Source organism: Nuphar pumila, chromosome 6 (assembly GCF_984573655.1).
Source record: "Nuphar pumila chromosome 6, dmNupPumi1.hap1.1, whole genome shotgun sequence".
NCBI lineage: Eukaryota > Viridiplantae > Streptophyta > Magnoliopsida > Nymphaeales > Nymphaeaceae > Nuphar > Nuphar pumila.
In genome coordinates, this window is record NC_143254.1 from 121,914,959 (window position 1) to 121,936,994 (window position 22,036).

At 38.8% G+C, this 22,036-nt stretch overlaps 1 protein-coding gene across 1 annotated transcript in view; it reads right to left on the minus strand.

The window, feature by feature from the left end:
* LOC149835986 (protein EARLY STARVATION 1, chloroplastic-like) overlaps nucleotides 1–22,036 on the minus strand; it is a 47,618-nt gene that overhangs the window by 19,961 nt on the left and 5,621 nt on the right. Inside the window, exons 4-7 of the mRNA XM_090008889.1 lie at nucleotides 11,132–11,171; nucleotides 10,654–10,735; nucleotides 1,397–1,474; nucleotides 1,144–1,269 (exon numbers count right to left, since the gene is read on the minus strand). Coding sequence (XP_089865015.1) covers nucleotides 1,144–1,269; nucleotides 1,397–1,474; nucleotides 10,654–10,735; nucleotides 11,132–11,171 — 326 coding nt within the window. The remainder of the gene's footprint in view (nucleotides 1–1,143; nucleotides 1,270–1,396; nucleotides 1,475–10,653; nucleotides 10,736–11,131; nucleotides 11,172–22,036) is intronic.

A 22,036-nucleotide genomic window follows, 5' to 3' on the forward strand; every position in this document is an offset into this window, starting at 1 on the left:
AATGTTTAAAACTAAATTTAATTGCTTATTATAGTTTGAGTTGAACAAAGAAGTTAAGTGTCATGCCAATGTATAACATTAAATTTATGGAGGCTGACCATCCTGATGTTTTATAACTCATGTTAAGAACTAAGGACTAGAATGATTGCACAAATCAAACCAACATGATCTCTTGGTTTGAAATGCAAGCCCAAAGGTTTTCCTCTTAAAATAACAAAAACATTTTATGTCCAAAGAGAATAAACTAAGAAAACTTGGGTTCTATGAGCACCATTCTAGCATTCTACATGTATGAGACTGAGGCCAAATGACCAACCAACTGGCTCCAAAATCAACACAATCTGCAATCCATGAATTAGGAAAATAATAGCAGTAAATCTTTCTGAGCTTTTATCTAGAAGCTATGTGGTCTCTACCAGTGTTATCAGTTTGCGATAAGTGACGCGCCCAAAGTGAACCTAACCTCATGTCGTGCTCTTATTAGATATCTCGCTGTTATCATACTATAATTTAGTTAACCCTGGGAAGCAAACTTATGCAGAGTAATATTTCTATAACATCCATAGGTATGGAATTTTGGCTTTAGATAGCAAGCCACAGAACTATTCTTCTCCATTTTGGAGTCCTAAATAAGCAGCATTCTCTTAAATCTTTACTCATACATTCAAAAAGTATAAATAAGTTTACCAACACAACCACCTTGCTGGCTGTCCACGGAGCAACCATTATGAAAGATTTAACAACACAAAGATCAAAGTATACAAGTCTGGAATATACTCTCCTAATCTGATTCACAATTCGACAAGTCTGTATCCCTTTTTGGAAAAACAAGTATCATGATAGACCCAATTTGGCACACTGAACCATGCAGTTACTTTAATAGCACCAAAATCAATTTTTAATGATAGTCCAACAAAGATAGTGAAAAAGCAGTAAACTGCAGCAACATATTTCACAAATTGATATACAGAGACATGCTTGACTAGCGATTCTTACTCTTTGCAAAGCATGTTTTTCAATTCTATTAGAAAAGTAATTGGCATTTGCACATTAGAAGTAGAACAGATCTGGAATAACAAGTCATTATAATAAGCATGAATGCATTTTGAAGAGTCGAAAGGGAAAAGAAAAAGTAGAGAAGACCATTTTAATACGGATCCAGTCCCATCATACTGTTCTCCCCATTTTTCCCACCATGATTGATCATTTAACCTGCCGTATTTGTGAGCCCCTTTCTCAGTCCAACCCTTAGCATCATACTTCTCCCACCTAACAAGGCCAGTAAAGTAAAGCTAAATATAATAATGCCACATTTGTTGAACTTGGAATATGTACTACTGACAAATTTGGTGCACGAGAAAAGCCAGACAAATTCAGTACTGATAATTTCCCTCACCATTTCTCATACCAACCAGCAGCTCCAGTGCCAGATTTTGCTTGTTTCTGGGCACTCCTCTCTAACCGTGCCAGGTTACTGCAAAAACAAAAGCAATAAGGATTTCATTACTATAAACTATTTCAACTAATAGGCATGGCAGCATTCTTATACAAGTAGACCTTTATTACATAAATTCAAAGGGATTTAGGAAAAATGAAATCAGGATTATGGCTAAATAAGGAAAACAAGCAACTAAAACATGACTGCATGATAGATTAAAAATCCATTTGCAATGTACACATATAAGTAGATATGCAACCTGGTAAGAGTGCATTTGCAACCTACTGAAATGCCCTCTGAACAAATAGTAAAGGAAAGGAATGCAGAGATACAGAAACAAAGTCCAACTCCACACACACACACACACCTCTGAAGCGAAAAAAACTGAAAACAAGGGAAAAAAGAAACATTGGGCTTCGTTTCCACAGGAAGCAGAGGGCTATTTAATGGGGGCAGGGGCACCTTTGCTTGAGGAAATCCAGTCCCATGTACCACACAGAAAAGGTGCCCTTTCCAGTGAAGAAGGCATCTTTCTTATGCCACTCTAAAACCAAATGAAGGATTTTGATATCCTAGTCTAAAATCCCTAAACATATTTTGGCCGCCAGCACTCCTGAATTGGAGAAGGCCCCTATATTACATTGGCTCAAATTCTTCATAAAATAGATGGAACTTAAAAAACAAGTATTTGGATATTAACTTTATCGATGTGAGCATTTAAATTTAGACAGGCCCCAAATAATCCTTTCTAGTTTCTACAGCCTTTAAGACAAACGGAAGGCAAAACAATGGGTTCTCTTGTAGTTCAATGGTTAGAAAATCATAGTGAAACATATAAATTAACTCAAGGATATCAAAAAGAAAAAACAGAACTAGAGAAACATTTGGCAAAAATTTTGGCAAAGTATTGCACCAAGTGACTACTGAATAGTTCTGGTTACATTTGCATCTAATTAAAAATTAGCTACATCACATAAGTAAAATGTGGGTGATATGAAGGTATAACTCAAATTTCTGAAAAGTTGGGTACACAAGTGTGTGTGTGTGTACGTGTATAATAGTCACAGAAATCTGCGATATTTTCAAAATATCACGATATTATTGTTGTACTTTCAGCAAACCATATTAAAGGCAAAATATTGCCAATTTAATTAGATCACAATATTATCAATTATTTTTACTGTTTTTATTTATTTTTTACATTTTAAATATGTTTTTCTTCTTTATTTACATTTTTTACTTGTTTCTTTTATTATATATGTATTTTATTGTCTACACATGATATTTTCTTACTTATTTTTGTTACTTTTTTTAATTTTTAAGCCCCAAGATTTATCACCTGACCAATACTGATATTTGTGACTATGATATCTATGTACATACATTATTATATAGGGTTTATCTAACATTAAACTAGTTGTATTTAACATTCAATACATTCAACTTATTAAAAATGAACAAAATGCCCTTAAAAGTAATGGTATTCTTGAAAATGCATGGTTACCTTTTTGGGCATTATAAGTCTTTTGGATTTAGAGAAAAATAAAAAGTCAAAACACCATTTTCAAAAAAATAAAAACTATACTTTATAAATTTAAATATAAAAATCAAATATACTTTTTTGACCCAAAAAAGCAACCATGTATTTTAAAAAATGTCATTACTTTTGACGGTATTTTGATCATTTCAATAAATTAAATGCATCTAGTGTTAAATAACAACTAGTTTAATGCTAGATAAACCCATTATATATATATATATACATTGACACTTCAAAATAGGCAATACACTTGTGTCGTACATGCACCAACATGGATGGATTGGAGAAGAACCTCTCTTCTTCTTCCTCCTTCTTCCCTCTTTTTCTTTCTTTCTCCTTTTTACCTTCTCTTTCTTTCTCTTAGTTTTTTTTTTAGGCAAGGAGCCCCCCCCCCCCCCTCTCCAGCCCCTTCCAGATGGGCTGGAGAAGAGAGTGCAGCCCCATATGGGACTCTCTCACCCACTAAAGTTCCAAAAAATTTAAAACTCTAAAGTGTTGATTTTTCAAAATTTCATTTTAAATAGACTTTCTAAAACCTTCTTAGATCTTCACAAGTGTTTAAGGACTCTACTAAGAGTCCTAAACAAATATCAAAATAAAATTTCGGAATTAAATAAAATTAAAAAGTGCAACTGGAGTGTTGTGCGATCGTAAAATGCCATTGCGGTTGAAGGCAAAGTTTTATAGGACGACAATTAGGCCCGCTTTACTATATGGTACGGAATGTTGGGCTACCAAGAGACATCATATTCAAAAAATGAGTGTAGTTGAGATGTGTATACTTAGATGGATGTGTGGAAATACAATAAAAGATAAGATTCGGAACGAGGAGATACGTAAGAAGGTAGGTGTTGCATCCATTGAAAATAAGATGAGAGAGAATCGTTTACAATGGTTTGGACATATTCGGCGAAGGCCTAATGATGCTCCAGTTAGAAGGATGGAGAAATGGAAAAATATATTAGTTAAAAGAGGTCGGGTAGGCCTAAGAAGACTTTGATGGAGATGATAGGAAAGGATATGAATGCTTTGAACCTCACCGAGGACATGGCATTGGATAGAAATGATTGGAGGAGAAGGATTCATGTGGAAGACCCAGAATGATTTTCTTTTTTGGTTCATATCGCCGACCCCAATTGTTTTGGGATGAAGGCGTAGTTGTTGTTGTATTAAATATTAAATAAATATCTAGAAGCTTTCTAAAGTTGTCATTATTAACTTGAAAAGTTGTCATTATTAACTTGAGAGACTTCTTAACATTAATTGTAACGCCCCAACATTTCAAACTTGCAAACCTTTCAGAAAACAGGCAAGAGACTAGAAAAAATCTCTTTCCTCCAAAGTTTGTTTATAAAATCAGCAAAAGACTATTCTTTTGTTAATTCAGAAGGCAAGCTGACAACTTTGAGCACGTTAGCTAAAAGAACCAAAACTCAAAAATTCGGATATCTCAAGGAAAATCCGTTACAAACCCAAAACGTCCAGGACGTGAGCTAAGAGTAGGAAGAAGAAGTCTTGAAGTCATCTTGTCATCGCGCCATCGCCCGTGGTGTACCTAATCATCACTTGTACCCATAGAATGGGTTAGTTTCGCGAAAAACTAGTAGGTGCACAAGAGAGACTATAGAAAACTGAATTAAGTACATTTAATTCAGTATACTAAGCAGTTTAAAGTAGATATGCAGTCAAACAGGTAAGCAATGCAAACGGGTAAGTAGTGCAAGCGAGTAAGCAGTGCAAACGGGTAAGTAGTGCAAGCGAGTAAGCGGTGCAAGCAGGTAAGCAGTTTAAAGCAAGTAAGCAGCGCAACTGTTAAAACGTAGCAAGACGATTCATTTGATCGTAAGCTGTGAACTACCACGCAACAAGCTTGTTTTCGTTCCTAAAACGAGGTCTCTGCATCCAATCATTATCAGGTCATCGTTTGTCGCTCTCACTACTTTTAACAAATGTTTTGTCCTAAACAACCTTAATTTATTCTTATCTCTCAAGGCCTTACGCGGTCAACTGTCACTTGTTATGACTCACTTAAGGCGTCATACTTTCACAGAAAAACCCACCCTTCTATAGAAGGTCCAAAACATGATCTAAAATCAATAAAGATCTGATTCTCACATCTGAGTCCTGCATGTAATCATGCAAAAACAAAAAGTCAAAACTATATATTCATAACTGACTATCTCAAACAATCTCAGAAGATCATCACAGCTCACCATAACTTTTTATGGTAATCGAAAACACAAGTTCCACGTCGGATCGCTAGGTCTGGGAAAAAGTACGACCTCACAAGGAAATTACCGCCTTAGATGGTATACCTGGTCTTAGATCGTACACTTCCTCACAGAAATTCACCGTCTTTGCAGCTACCCGTTCGTGGACAGTGTACATCCTCACTGAAAATCTACCACTCTAGTCGGATTACCAGATTTGGGAAATGTACAACCCCACAAGAAATTACGCCCTAGATGGTATACCTGGTCTTGGACCATACACTTCCACGCAGATAATCCTTTGGAGATCAAGTCCTCAACGAATATCATACCCAGTGATACATGCATCAATACAATCGACTGCTCTGAACAATTGACCGTTTTGGGGGTCAGTAGCCACCAATATGGGCACAAGCATGAATACCAGCAATATGCATCGTATCACTTCACATGGTAAAATAAATCACAAGATCACACATTCCTCCAATAAGGTTCCATGAACCATGAACATTTATCGCATGCTTTCAACATTTCTTATCACGTGACATTTCAATCACATCACACAAAAGCATATAATACTACGCATCGTATTATTGCCACAAGGAACATTGCAATCATCAAATAGGACCTCAAAGCATGCGTAAACGACACATGAGAACACGCATATATGGCAATCCAGTTGATTCTATAGGCGAAGAGTAACTAACTCTATCCGACAGCCAAACAAAACAACTGAATAAGACAAGCACTCATAACAATGCTCGCAATACATACAATTACCATCAAATGGCTCAATCCATCAGCAAATAATTAAATTAATCGTAAGGCACGAGCTATTGCATCGCAAGCAATTCATAAGCTACACATGATAAGCAATCATACGATAGTAGTTATATCACAATATGTAAGCAAGCGGCTGCATCAATCCTAGTTTCCACCAGTTCGTAGATTACAAGCTGCATGCAATCACATCAATCATAAGAGATGCAAGTCAACAAGTGCTACATTATAACAAACACCAAGCAGTTCGACCAAGGGGTAAAGCAAGTCACATGCTTTAATGCTATTATTATAAGCATTTAACTAATATGAAAAGCTAGTTATTACTCAGCAAAGAACTATATAAGCAATTTAACCAATTAGAGTAACGCCTTGACAAGCGTGCATAGCTCAACGAGTAGCATACTGAACAACCGAGCAAGCAAGCAATCAACCAGTGTGAACAAACTTTATGTTTCGATATTACTGTCTACGGGTACGCGCAGCCAAAACGTAGAAACAACTGAGACTAGTTCGGGCGTCTGTTATTCTATGTATTTTCAACAACTCGAATAGCTAGTTGAGTCCGCTCCTAATGGGACGGCTTTAGCCAAAAGAGGATTCCCCAAAAGCAGGTAAGCAGTGCCACGAATGCATCCAACTTCTGCAGAAGTGTTAAGCTAACTTTTGTAGCCCCTTTCCCCTAACCTCCGATAACTGGGGAAGTCAGGTCTTTCGCCCCTAACTACCATTAATGGCCTGTCCATCGAAGTTTTGTACCGCTTTGTCCTCTCCCTTGACAGACAACAAGAAGCGAATGGGTGTGTCAAGTGTTTCTTAACTAACGACCCATTTTATGTTGTGGTCTTTAAACCACTCGAGCATCTTGCTTGTGAAGGCTAATAGTCATTATTTTATGTGATTACAGCATTGTGCATTTAGCACTATTCGAGGTCGCACGACCGTCTTATCTGATCATCGCAGTACTAGCGTGTAGCGCACGACTACAAGTAGTCTAGGATGAAAGGGGTATAGTTCCTCAATAAGAACCTCAACAGAAGTGTTTCACAAAGATATAATGTTTCTCAAACTTTACTTTGCATTCTTTATCTTTTGAAACCGCCAACAACTTGTGTCAACATCTGGCATGTGATTTTATCGAATCTCATCCACTATCGAGGAATCTACATGCCTCGCATGACTCGATACCGGCCTCGATAGACGAGATACGGGTTTCTCAACAGAACCCCACTAAGAAGTTCGCTCGAGCCCCAATTCGGGGTTACCCGAGATATGTCGAAAAGACGAACAGAATCAGCCAATCACTTCCTTCCAAATGCTTTGATTTGGGCAGTCTTTGATGCTTTTGCGCAGCTCTCTAAATTCTCAAGTCAACTTTACAGGACTACGTACTCGAAGAGCCAGGATCCTTGCGAGGTATCCCTCTCCTTAGACGAAGATGTATCGCCAAGCTCTCGACTCAACTCTTATCGCAAGAGAGAGAGAGCGGTAAATGCCCCTTGCATCCTCCACAAGGATGCCTCTAAAGCGCATGCAATGAGCGAGAACCTGAGTATCATCTGCAATGGCAAGGCAGTAACAACATATATGCAAAAGCAAGTGCGTGAGTGCAAAACGCAACGGCAAGGTAAAGATTGTAAGCAGGAGTGCAAACACAAAGCCTAGGCGCAAAGCACGACGACACAGAAAAGATCGAAAGCAGGAGTGCGTAAGCGAAGCCTAAACGCAATGCACGGCGGCAAAAGGAAAACACGACCGAAAGTGAAGGACAAAGATCGTGACTCTGCGTCCTTGAGTTAGATGTGTACTCGTATAAATATATATATATATATATATATATATATATATATATATATATATATATATATATATATATGCATATATATTTATTAAATTGCCCTTTTTAGTTAATTGAACTCAATTCAATTGTCCAAGTCTTCCGTGCAATCTTCCCCTACCTCGAGGGGGTTGCGAGCTTGCTGGCGTCTGCACGTGTAAGCGATTGACGGCTCGGGTCGCAAAGCGCGAGCAGAATCCGTTGTACGAGCTGGAAAAGCGACAGTCTTAGCAAGCTAACACAAAAAACAAGAGGTCGGAGGCACTGCCGCTGACCTAACGCGAAGGAAGTAGAGGCAGAGGCATCGTGCCCTTGCGCACTTGCTATAGCGCAAGAAGTAGAGGCAGGGGGCTGTGAGCCCCTGCTAACCTGCTGTTAGCAAATTACGAGGAAGCAGAGGTTGCACCCCTGCCTGAAGAAGGCAACGAGGGAGGTCGAGGCTTCGCCCTGCCTGCCGAAAGAGCAAAGAGGCAGGGGGCAAGCCCCTACCCGTTAGCATAAAAGGGGGAGGCAAGAGGCTTCGCCCCTGCCTGCCGAATACGTAAAGAGGCAGAGGCTTGGCCCATGCCTGTCGAACACGTAAACAAGCAGGGGGCAAAGCCCCTGCCTGACGCCCGAGAAAAGGGAGCAGGGAGGGGGCTTGGCCCCTCCCCTAAACAACGGGGGTGCAGGGAGGTGGCAAGGTCTCGACCCCTGCCCACCCAATTGAGAAAAAGAGAGGGAGACAGGCGAGGAGGGGTGCTCGGCACCACCCTCCTGGAAGACCCAGAGAGAGAGGCAAGGGGGGAGTCCCCCTGCCGACGACAGGGGGCTTTGCCTCCCTGTCAGTCGACCCAAAGAGAGAGGCAGGGGGAGTCCCCCTGCCAACGAGGGGCGACGACAGGGGCTCAGCCCCCCTATCAGTCGACCCCAAAAGGAAGGCAGGGGGGTAACCCCCCTGCCGACGAGATGCGATGACAGGGGCTCCGTCGCCCTGTCGGTCGATCCCAAGAGAAAGGCAGGGGGTAACCCCCTGCCGATGAGAGGCGACGACAGGGGGCTCTGCCCCCTGGCGGTCGACCCCTTACGGAGAAGAAGAAGAGGAAGAGGAGGCGGAAGGAAAAGAAAAGAAGAGGGGAGGTGGATGCGTACCTGGGGGTCGCCGAAAGAGCTCGGCGGCGACGGCGTTGGCAGGCGAGCGAGAGAGAGAGGGCATCGGGCGAGAGTGAGAACGAGAGAGTGACAGAGGGGGAGAGGGTTTTGTATCGAAACCCCTCCCCTCCTCGCTTCACTTTATAAGCAAGAGGGAGGCGGTCAGGGGGAGAGAGTGCAGAGACTGAGAGACGAGAGAGCGAGAGGGGGAAGGAGGTTTCGAGAACCTCCCCCCTTCACCGCTGCATGCTTTTAAAAGCACGCAGCCGACTCATCACCCGGGTCAGATCCGGATCTGGCCCGGGTCATATCCGGATCTGGCCCGGGTCATATCCGGATCTGGCCCGGATCCAAACGATTTTTTCCTAGGTTTTACATTAATGAACTTCAATTTAAATGTATCTAATGAATTTAAAGTCGAAAATTCATTGGGCATGGATTTGGATCCAAACCCATCTTCAAAAAACCAAATGAGTCTAGGGCTGAATCAAATCTAGATTAATATGGGTCTTGGATAGAGTCCAAATCCATATTAATTTGGATCAAATCCATTGGATCCAGTCCGATCCAAATCCAGATCAAACCCATCGAAGCGGTCCTTTTTTAGAAAAATGTGATTTTCGGGCAAACCGTAACCCGAATCCAGGAAAAATAAAATATCGTTACACTAAGAATTTTGAGACACATCCAACGATATATAACTCGAATTTCGCTTCTGAAATTTGTCTGAAAATAACCTAAACTTCGCTCGAATTTCGCTTAAATTTAAAGATTGAAAATAAAACTTTTTCTCACGTTTAAAGTGGCTCATTTAGGCCTTGTCGATGAGACCTGGGCCAGGCCCAGACTCAAAAGCATCAGCCTAAAATCGAGAATCTACCGATTTTTCTTCTATACTTGGCCAAATTTTCGAAAAATCTCAAAATGACTAAGTGTGAAAAATACGCGATATTACAGAGAGAGAGAGACTCGAGGGTGGAGGTCCAGATAATGCATAATGCTGGACCGTTTGCACGGTTCATGCGCTGGACCTAAAGTCTCTCGTGCGGATGTGCATACGATATCAACGAGTTGAGATAAGCAATATCTTATTGCTTGTGTTCTTGTATGTGAATCTAACCTTATATATATGATCTACATGGTTTGTTTGGTAGGGATCAACTTTTGAATCACAGAAATTCAGTGTATTTACAGGTTTTTTGGTGATTAAAAAATCAATGGTCATAAATGCTCTAATTTTTCACAGATTAAAAAATGGTATTTTTTTGTCAAAAAAATGTGATCCAAGGGTTGATCTCTAACAAATTGACTATGCTAAACACATCGGTAGGGCCAGATTGAGTTAAAACAACTTGCACCTATGAGTTTCAACTCATTGCTTCTGTATGCACATCCGCACTAGACTTATCCATATATATACATATATGTGTGTGTTGTGTGTGTGCATTAATGTTGCTAGGTTTTACAAAATGGGCTAGATATGGAGTTATAGACTGCCTATTACTAACCAGAAGTCTAAACCATGTCAAAAATATATAGTTAACTAACAAATAATGTTTGACAAGTATATAGTATGTGTAAGACACTGGCACAGGGGCCTAGCAAAAGTACCCATGTTACATCAACAATTAGCAAGTAATCTGAAAATGTAACCCAACAACTAAAAGAGTTTGAAAGTAATAATCATATCACAACAGGAAATGAGACATTAAGCTACCTCCATTTATCCTGGTAAAGAACTTCCTTCCAAGTTTCCCACCATGAATCACCTTCTGCATTCTTTCCAGATTTCTCCACACCTATAAAAATAAAAAATTGCTCAATATAAAAAGTTAAATTCAACTTGTATGGATAACAGTGTTCAATCATGAGAAATTATAGAAGTCAAAATGTGCAATTAATCTCGAATCATTACACTGAAAAGAAGGGCATGGAAATAACAATTACTTTCAAATGGTCATCGACATCTACAATACATATTTGACTCTTTGCAAAACTCAACAGTTTAGTCAGAGAACCATTTTCTTATTACAAATAGCCAAATAATGGACAATACAATGGGCTCATGACTGCTTTCTTGACGGGCAAAACAAAAGTAACAAAAAGAGTTTATCACAGTACAGAGATCTTCAAACTTTTTTAGATATCAAGATGCAACAAATAATGAATTGGCATTAGTAAGGAACTCTTTGTACCTAGCTCTTTGTATCCAGTCCAGTCACCCTTCTCCCACCACTGAAAATGAATTAAGAAAGTCAGCTAAATGCATTAACCATGATATTCACACATCCTGAGATAAATGACTGACACCCACAAAATAATATATGGAGAAATAGGACTCACAAAATCGACCAATGTGCAAGTTGGAGAAGGGAGCTGGATGAAACATGCAGAATAAAACAGGTTTTGCTAGGAATAATCAGGTTTAGTAAAACTTGTGAAAATTCAATTTATTTTGAATAATATAATGATCAAAACAGAAATCAGAACATGTAAAAGTAAGACAACTTATTTTACTTTAACATGTTTTTGGCTGTAACCAAAACATCTTCCTATTGATGATGAACAGCAAGCCAGAAATCGGTGTTCCCACAAAGTTCACACCACTTCTGACAATATATCACAGGATAAACGATAAACTGCAATACTCAATTTTCTTAGCCAGAGGAGAGTACTAGAATACGAGAATGCTTTACAAGTATCCTACACTTTCGGAGGATCCCACTTCCCTCAGACCTGAAAGCTACATGACTTCAAGTATTTCTTACATATGGTAATTACAGTTTAAATGAAGCCCAAGCACACATGAGCTACAGCAAACATATGCCTATAAAATCTCAAATTGAAATGCAAAGACCCATGCATCTCTGCTTAAGCTAAAGACCATGTAGCAGTGACAGATATGCATCTGAATATTGTCATGAAAATCAATGCAAATTGACCAATTCACAACCAATGTTAAAGGCCTGTTTGGGTGACAGTTTTTGAAAAAAATTGTTTTTAATAAACTTGTATTTGTAAGTAAAATTTTGAAAACTATGTTTTGTATTTTGAGGTGTTTGGTTGTTAAACATATTTTTTAATAAAACAATGTCAGAATTGTGACTGGCTATTCTTCTCCAATGTACCCACCGGAAAACCCTTCTCACCCACTTCTGCTCCTTGCTGTCAGATTTTCAATGTCCAAGTCCTTCCACGCGTGAGAGCTGAGAAACAGAGAGAGAGATAGAGAAAGGGAGAGAGAAGTTGGGAGAAACCGATACCCTGTTGTATTAGGGTCGGCTGTTGTGTATACTCCTTTATATTAACATGTGATTACAAAATTAGGGTACTAAAATACCCTCATTACAATAACTTATATTACACAATGCCATTAATGAGAAGTGGATGTCACGGGTCTGGATCTCCAGATCCATGACCCGTAACCAAAGAAAACACTTCTTTTCACCCTCCCTCAAGTTGTGCATGATCTTGAACCATGAACAACTTGCCTTTTAACATCCAAAATCTGTCTTTTGTCAATCCTTTTGTAAATATATCCGCCACTTGATCTGTAGTTCGAACAAATTCAAGCTCAATCTCTTTCTCTTCTACCTTTTGTCTCACAAAATGCTGGTCTATTTCAATATGTTTGACACGACTGTGATGGATTGGATTAAAGGACATACTGATGGCACTCTGGTTGTCACACAAAAGAAGTGATCGAGATATCGATTCTCCGACTTCTGTCAGTAGATGTCTAATCCAAGTAGCCTCAACAGTGGTGGCTGCCATTGACCTGTATTCAGCCTCTGTACTGGATCTAGCAACAGCCTTTTGTTTCTTACTACTCCAAGAAACCAAATTCATCCCAACAAATACACAATAGCCGGATACTGATCTGCGCTCATCTGGATCTCCCGCCCAGTCCGCATCAGAATAAATAGTGATCTCATGTGCATTTTGCCCATTTGTCTTTCGCTTATATATGAGACCATCCCCAACCGTTCCCTTCAGATATCGTAGTATCCGTTTAACTGCTTCCATATGTCCTTCACATGGTGCATGCATAAACTGAGAAACTTGATTCACCGAGTAGACTATATCAGGGCGAGTAAAAGTGAGGTATTGTAACATATCCACTATGCTACGGTACTGTGTGGGATTATCAAATGGATCTCCGTCTTGAGAGCTAAGCCTTTGATGAAGAACGCTAGGAGTGCTTAAGGGCTTGCAGTCTTTCATACCCGCTTTATTGAGAACATCAATGGTATACTTATGTTGAGTGAGAGTCATTTCTTCAGAGGTATTGTCGACTTCAACTCCAAGAAAGTACCGTAGTTTGCCAAGGTCCTTCATTTTGAACCTCTGATTCAAGAGATGTTTGACTTCTTCAATGTGCTCATTGGAATTACCAGTGATGATGATATCATCCACATATATCAACAACAGAGTAATTGTGTCTTGGTTCTTAAATATAAATAAGGAGTGGTCAAGAAGAGATTTCTTAAAACCATATTTTTGTATTTCAAGAGAAAAGCTGTCAAACCAAGATCGAGATGTCTGCTTTAATCCATATATCGCCCTTTTTAGTTTGCAGACATATTTTGTAGGATTACCTTCTGCGTAACCAGTGGGTTCCATGTATACTTCTTCTCTCAAATCTCCATGAAGAAAAGCATTTTTCACATCAAGTTGGCTAATAGTCCATTGGTGTTCAATAGCTAAAGAAAGTATGATTCTGATTGTCCCCATCCTCACCATTGGACTAAAAGTTTCATCATAATCATGTCCTTGCTCCTGTGTAAAACCTTTGGCTACAAGTCTCGCCTTGTATCGCTCTATAGTCCCATCTGGTTTATACTTTATTTTGTACACCCATTTCGAACCAACAACGTTTCTGTCAGGTGGTCTTGATACAACATCCCACGTACCACATTCATGTAGAGCTTTCATCTCCTCATTCATTGTTTCAATCCATCTTATGAAATTTGATGCTTGAGAGAACGTTGTGGGTTCATCTTCTTTATTCAAGGTTGTTAGAAAGAGTTGAAAATCTAATGAGAAATTTTCATAACTGACCCACCTTTCAATTGGATGGCGAGAACGTGTGGATCTTCTAGTATCAACGATGTTGGATGTAGAGGATGTGTCCATGTCTGAATTAACTATGGTGGGCGGCTCTCTTTCTCGTCGAGTGTAGACAAGGCCTTTATACCTTCCTGGATTCAAAGTTGGGTTTGTATTTTCATGAGCAATCATTCCATCAGTAGACACAGGTTTCTTATCCTTTTGAGTGCAATTTGAGCAAACATCACTAGCTCCTGAGAGAAGTTCATAATTCAACCAAGAATAATAAGTCTCAACTTTAGGTTTTGATTTTGAAGAACTAGTACATCGATAATCAAAATTCAATTCATCGAAGATGACATTTCTTGATATTTTGATGCGCTTGCTCACCGGATCATAGCACCTGTACCCTTTATAGTCATCAGCATAACCCACAAACCTGCACTTCAGGGCCTTGTCCTGAAACTTATGTCTCCTTGAACTGTCAACATGAACATAGCATAAACAACCAAACACATGCAAATCATAGTAGTTGGGATGTACACCAAAAAGAGACAAGTAAGGAGACTTGTTTTCCAAAATAGTCATGGGCAATCGATTTATCACATGAACTGCAGAATGAAAAGCCTCTGTCCATAAAGTGATCGGAAGACTACTGTCATGCATCATGCTCATCGCACTCTCAACAATATGGCGATGCTTCCTTTCAGCAATCTCATTCTGCTGAGGTGTGTGTGGGCAAGACACATTTTTTCTTATCCCGTTACTTTGAAGAAAGTTAGTAAAGTCAATGAAAGAGAATTCACCTCCTCCGTCACATTGGAAACTTAGGATGTTTTCAGAAAATTGGTTTTTGACAAAGGAATGGAAGTTACGGAACAACTTGAAAGTCTCAGATTTATGTTTCATGAAAAATATCCAAGAATAGCGAGAATAACTGTCAACAAATAAAAGATAATATCTAGTTCCAGATATGGAAGCAACTGGAGCAGGCCCCCAAACATCAGAACAGATAGTCTCAAAAGGTCTTGAAGCTCTTTTATTGATAGAATGAAATGGTAAAACATGACTCTTACATAAGAGACAACTAGAACATTTGTTGTCATTGACATTTATTCCTAAACTTGACTTGGGAATGAGGTTATTTGAAACAAGCTTTTCAATGAAACTACTACTGCAGTGACCTAGACGACCATGCCAAAGTTTGGCTTATTGATTTCAGAGACAAAAAACGCAGGTAGGATTTTCAGAAGGCAACGATGATTGGAGCTTCAAGTTTGGGTCTGCAGAGCGAATATGTGTTAAAGGATCTTCTTGAAAAACATACATATTGCCTTGCCACTTTCCTCTAGCGAACGTCTCCTTCGTGCAAAGATCCTTGACAAGAACAGAAGAGGGAGTAAATTCAACTGAGGCTTTGATATCATCAACAAGTTTAAAAATTGAAACGATGTTTTTCTTGATATTAGGAGCATAAAGAACCTTTGAAAGGTTGATGGAAGATTGGGGCAAGGGTATAATGGAATTTCCAATATGTGAGACAGAGTGGTGTGAACCATCTCCAGTAACTATACTACTTCTACCAATGTAAGGAACAAGTTTTAGGAGCTTACCTGCATCACCAGTAACGTGAGTCGCTGCGTCAGAGTCCACATACCAAGTACCTTGCTCATTTTGTTTCAGATTCAATTCTGCTAAGGCTGACAACAATAACTTCTTTACTTCTTCGTTGGTCCTTGTAATGTCTGTGCCTCCTTTTGCTTCAGTTTGTATTGATTTTCCTTTATTCAGGGGATTGAACCAGCAGTTAGCTTTGATATGCCCCTTTTTATTACATAGAAAGCAGGTAGGAATTGGCCTATGTCTTTGTGGATTGGTATATGTGTTGGGTGTAGGCAATAATCCACGACCTCCATGACCACTTCTCCCTTGTGCGCCCTTTCCCTTGATATCATAGCTTTCTCGTCCTTGTGCATAAGTAACCCCTGTAGCAAGAACTTCTTGTGCCCCAGTATGCATAGATGATTCTTCAGAAAATCCCTTTAGATTCATCTCATATCGTCACAATTTTGCACGCAGATCTTCAAAGTTGGGCAGCTCAGGTAAACATAACAGGGAAGTGACAATCATATGATAGTCGTGTCCCAATCCACTGAGGGTTTGTTGTACCAAATCTTTATCAGTAATTGTACTTCCAACAACTGCTAGTTGATCTGTGATAACCTTCATTTTGTTCAAATATTCCATGATGGTCATGGAATCATTTCTTAACATTTGAATTCTCTTTTAAGGAACATAATCCTGGCCTGAGAAACCTATGAGTATGTCTGAACAAGTATGTTCCAAAGTTGCATAGCAGTGCAGTCATCTAGAATGGCTACAAGTACCTCTTGTGACAGTGTAGATGTAATATAAGCAACTAGCGCTTGGTCTCTTTTCATCCAAGCCACAAATTCAGGATTTCTAACATATACGGTAGTAGATTCCCCTTTGTTGTCCCTTTCTTCTCGTGATATGAACTCAGGAGGAACTGGAATAGATCCATCCAGATGTCCAGAAAGATCCTGACTCCTAATGAAAGGTATGATTTGCCTCTTCCAAGTCAAGAAGTTACCATTATTTAATTTTTCAGACACGAGTTGGCTGAGGAAACTTGAAGAACAAACCGACTGGCTAGGAAGGGAATCCATGTTTCACAGTATTAAGAGTGTGTTCAGCACAATCTGCCTACGCCTACAGTTTCTGTAAATTTTTTTTTTTGCAGAAACTAATTCAGATCAATGGCTATCAGATTGCAGAAACTAATTCACATTGCTGATTTGAAACAGAAATTGAATATCTATCATATTTCTGATTTGTATATGAAATGGAATATTGGGTATGAAAATCACCCAAAAAAATTTGTGAATATGAATTCCTACTATGTATTGACGCAATGCTTTCAAGCTAAAAGAGGTAAAATAGAAGAAATGAGAGTGTATCGGCTTGATCAGATCTGATCAAGGATGCAGCTGAATCAAAATAGGGCCTTGCGTGATTAGATCACGCTGCTATCCAGAGCGATAAACTGGGTATGTTAGTGACAGAATGAGGAATGAAGAAAAGGTATTTTCAACAAAAGATTTGGGTCGAAAATCTGGGCTGAGTCACTCAGTCCTCTCTGAGTTGACTTAGATTAGGTAGGGAGATGGTTTGATCAGATCTGATTAACGTCAGATCTGATCAAGTTCAAGAGACAGAAAGGAAACTGTAGGGAGAAGAAGTCAGATCTGATAATCGTCAGATCTGAATGATATCAGGTCTGATTAAGAAGAAAAGAATGGGATGGGTCAGTCGTGAACCAAAAAAAATCAGATGAGATAAGATGACAGAAGAAGAATATTTTCTTGACTTAGAAGAAGAAATCGAGAAGGGATAGATCTTTCAGACTTACCTTTGAGATCGATTACAGTTTCAACTGAAGCGTGGCTCTGATACCATGTCAGATTTTCAATGTCCAAGTCCTTCCACGCGTGAGAGCTGAGAAACAGAGAGAGAGATAGAGAAAGGGAGAGAGAAGTTGGGAGAAACCGATACCCTGTTGTATTAGGGTCGGTTGCTGTGTATACTCCTTTATATTAACATGTGATTACAAAATTAGGGTACTAAAATACCCTCATTACAATAACTTATATTACACAATGCCATTAATGAGAAGTGGATGTCACGGGTCTGGATCTCCAGATCCATGACCCGTAACCAGAGAAACACTTCTTTTCACCTCCTCCTCCCCACCAGAAAAATGCTGGAAAATCCCCCTCCTATCGTCTCACATCCTCAATGCCACTCACAGCCATCTTCTCAAGTCCCCAATTTCCTCACCCCACCTCTCTCCTCCCTCTTCTGCCTCTGCCTTCGTCACCCACCACGGTGCCCTCCCACTGCCCCCTCCAATTTCTCTACCATCAAAGTCACCAAAAGGATCGTCATCAGCAGACACCTAAACCCTTTCCGGTGGAACCATCTGATCGGACTGCAGCTCCCACTCAGCATTGTGGTAGTGGTGGGGGTGGGCATGACCATTATACTGCCTGCCTGAAGGGGCTGTCTACAATTTATAGAGGGAGGAATGAGGGGAAATGATGGCATGGATGAGGGAAAGGTGAATGGTGGTGAGCACGGTAGGAGCACATGGAGACAAGGGTGAAGGCCTATGTAGAGGACAAGGTTGTATCGTATCGTTACCCATATCGGTCAGGCCCAAATTAAGATCGTATCGTATCGTAAAATATCATAAATTTTTAATTAAAAAAATTTCAAAAAATTAGCAAAAATTCTAATTAAATTATCACATGAAACAATGATGAATTGCACAAAATACATCCATAAAATCACATATGAAGCGTTTATGTCTCTATCAGCTGCATAAGACATTATCAAACATTAATTATCTCACAAGAACAATGCAAAATATTAAATATCTTGCAATTACGAACATGTCACAAGACTCATACTTTCATATTACATAAACAAAAATATTATGGCAATCGGTGTTCACTCATTACTTGAGTGCCCCATTACCATCTTGGATCATCATATGTCATCTTTGTTGGAGGAGTGTGGAGTCTGATTTCTACCTTGATATAAATCTTTAATTTTTTTCGAGGGGTGTATGGGGGCAACAACCCCGAGGCAAACAATTTTAGGAGAGTAGCTTTGTAATTTTACTCATAATAAAAAAATTGTACCTTAACCCATTTTCTTGAGTGAAAAAATGGTGGAAATGTATTTTTTTACCTTAACCCAGTTCTTTGAGTGAAAAAACAGTGGAAATACACTTCTAATGGCATCTAGATAAATGGAGAAGTCGGCCCTCAAAAGGTAGTTAAAAAAATGAAAAAAAAGTAAATTTCAACCTTTTTAAAGTGTGTTGAAACACCCTGTATCGTATGATACACCCGATATGGGTACGATACACACTCATATTGCAATACGAGTGTGTATCGTATCGCAAAACCCAAAAGTAACGATATGTATTATAGGGTATCGTATGATACAATACGATACAACACTAGCAGAGGAGAAGGACGAGTGGAAGTATGTGGGGGGTGGTGGGTTGCCATGGGAGGTGAGGAGGTTGCTGGTCATGGTCATGGCTGAGCAGAAGGTGTACAATGAGGGGAATGAACAAGAGGGGAGGAAGGAAAAAAAGGGGGCTGCCCAACAAGATAAAGTCATTTTAGAAAACGACTTTGAGTTGTTTTTTCAAAAGTTTATTTTTGGGTCTCAAAACGACATTTTGATAATGTCATTTTGAAAAAATTGAAAACCAAACATCCTCAAAATGGTGTTATGGGAAAAATTGGTTCCAATAACACCGTTTTGAGTGTCAGCCAAACAGCCCTAAAGCATGCCAATTCAAATGACCAATGCAGGGGGCCCAGCTAGTTGACTGATTTAATGCTTCAACCTTGGGAATTGGAACAAATATGAAAATAACCATTCATTTTGTCCCCAATCAACATATGCTTGTTAAAGTGGTGCCCGGACAGTTTCGCATGAGGCATGACCAAATGACTTTTCTTTTTCTCCATCTTTTATTCATTTCCACTTTCTGTAATATCATGTACTTTTCCTTCGTTATAGATTCTGAGATTTTTGGAAAAAAATGAATATGTACTTTGAAAGTCTATAGAAATCCTCGATTTTAGGTGGAGTCAGTTGAGTTTGAGCTTGGCCCAGGACCCATTGACAATACCTAAACAAGCCAATTAAGATTTGGTAAAACTTTTTATTTTTGACCTTTAAAATCCAGTGAAATTTGGGTTAAATTCAAGAGAAATTCAAAGGCGAAATTAAGATAATATATCATTAGATGCATCTCGAAATTCTGAAAACATTGATATTTTGTTTTTCTGAATCCGGGCTATAGTTGGCCCGAAAATCAACATTTTTTCAAAAATGACCTGCCTCGATGTAACCGGTTCTGGATTGGATACGATCTGTTTGATCCAAGTTAATATGGATCTGAACCCAGTCCAAGACCCATATTAATTAGGATCTGATCCAGTTTGAGATCCATATGGATATTGGATATGGATTTGGATCTTGAATCTAAATCTAGATCCAAAATCCAAGTCCAACTAATTTAAAATTTTTAATTCAATATATAAGTTAAATTGAATGAAATTCGAAATTAAAAAGACTCTAAGAGGGTGGAGATTGTGAAAATATCTTCAAGAAGATCAAGTCAAAAGACGACTTAATTAACCCACTATATTCACAATGAAAAATATGCGCACAAAGGCACAAAATAACACTCACAAATGGGCACAAATGCACAAAGGCATAAGAAAAATATATTATGGAGAGAGAGAGGGAGAGAGCTTTACAAAAAGCTTGAGTGTACAAGGGGATTTATCCCCTATTTATAAACAAGAGAGGGGGGCTGGACAGCCGTTGGGCCAGCTCCAACGACTCTAAATAGATTCGTTGGAGCTAGTCCAACGGCTGGTCAACCCTAAAAAGAAAGAAAAGAAAATACATAAAGAAAAGAAAAACTAAAAAAAAAAGAAAAGTATAAAATATAGCCTATATATAAATATAAATATATATATATATATATATGTATATATGTATTTACACAAAATCTATACTAATTTTAACAGAGATGCCCTCTGGAACATTCTGGAAATTTATTATTTAATAAATAATTATTAAATATTAAAAATTAATAACTTCTGAAATTTTATTTTGGATATGGCAGAGTTCTACATTTGTGGAACTCTACCTATTATGTAGGGATTCTAGAGGGGGGCGTCACCCTCTAGAAGAGCCCACATGTAGTTAAACTTAAAAAAAAAGTAAAAACAATAAAGTAACAAATTTGTTAAAAAGCGAAAAAGGAGTTAGAGATAGAGTTCTACACTGGTAGAACTCTATCTCCAAGCCATATGGGGACTCTAGAGGGGCGTCACCCTCTAGAGGAGCCCAACCATTATTTAACACAAAAAAAAATAGAAGGGGGAAAGAAAGAGAGGAAAAGAGAGAAAGAGAGAAAGGAAAAAGGGGAAGGAAAGAAGGAGAAGGATTTCCTTCCGTTTCGGGCATCCGACGAATTTTTCTACTCTTTTCCATCTCTAATCGAATGTACGGGTTCCGCTTTTGATTCGAACAGGGAGAGACAGTTTAAGTCATATTTATGTGATGGTTCGTATACAGATTCTTTGATTAGGTTTAATAGGCCTTAAATATAAATCTTTATTAGTGATGAATGTAAATTAAACCAGATTTTTTTTTTAGATTGGGTTTATCAGGCTTTAACTTAATCTGCATTTTTTCCTAATTGCAGTTCAGTTTATTTTACAACTGCATTTTTGGTTTGACGTTCAGTTATTTGAATCTGCGTTTTTCTTGGTTGGATGTTCAGTTTAATAAAGATCAATATGTATGCTTGGTTTTGGGAATCATAAATCTGGGAGTTTAAAAATCTGTATGCATTCTAATGTTTATTGTTAAGTGCATGTACAAATTTGATATAGCCTGATGATTCAGATCTTGGTTTTTATGTGTTCATGCACTGAGGTTTTTTGTTAAGTGTATGTACAGATTTGACTTAGCTGGTTTTATTAATCGCATGATGGACATAATAACAAGCTTAGATTGATAAGCATATTCAGATTTAAATGCATATGCAGTTTTTTATTTTTATCATGCATCGTTTCTATTAAGGAAGCATGTTCAGAGTTTCGATTTGTTCGTGCATCGATTCTTTTATGGATGGTGCATGTGCAGTTTGGAACTTTGGATTGATTATACATCGATTTTGCTAGTGGTTCAAGTACCGAGTTCTGATCCAATACGCCCTGCTGGTTGAGGGTCCGCATTTGGTTTTCTTGGACTGAACTTCAAATCAGTTTTGAGGGTTCATGTCCGACTGAACCTAAGAATCAGATTGGACTGATTTTCTTGCGGGGTATGATTCGAACTCCAGGATCTGTTCAAAACCCAGACTCGCGTTGGGTTTGGACTGACCCATAACAGAAACCAGGATGTCATATTTTTGGTAGGTT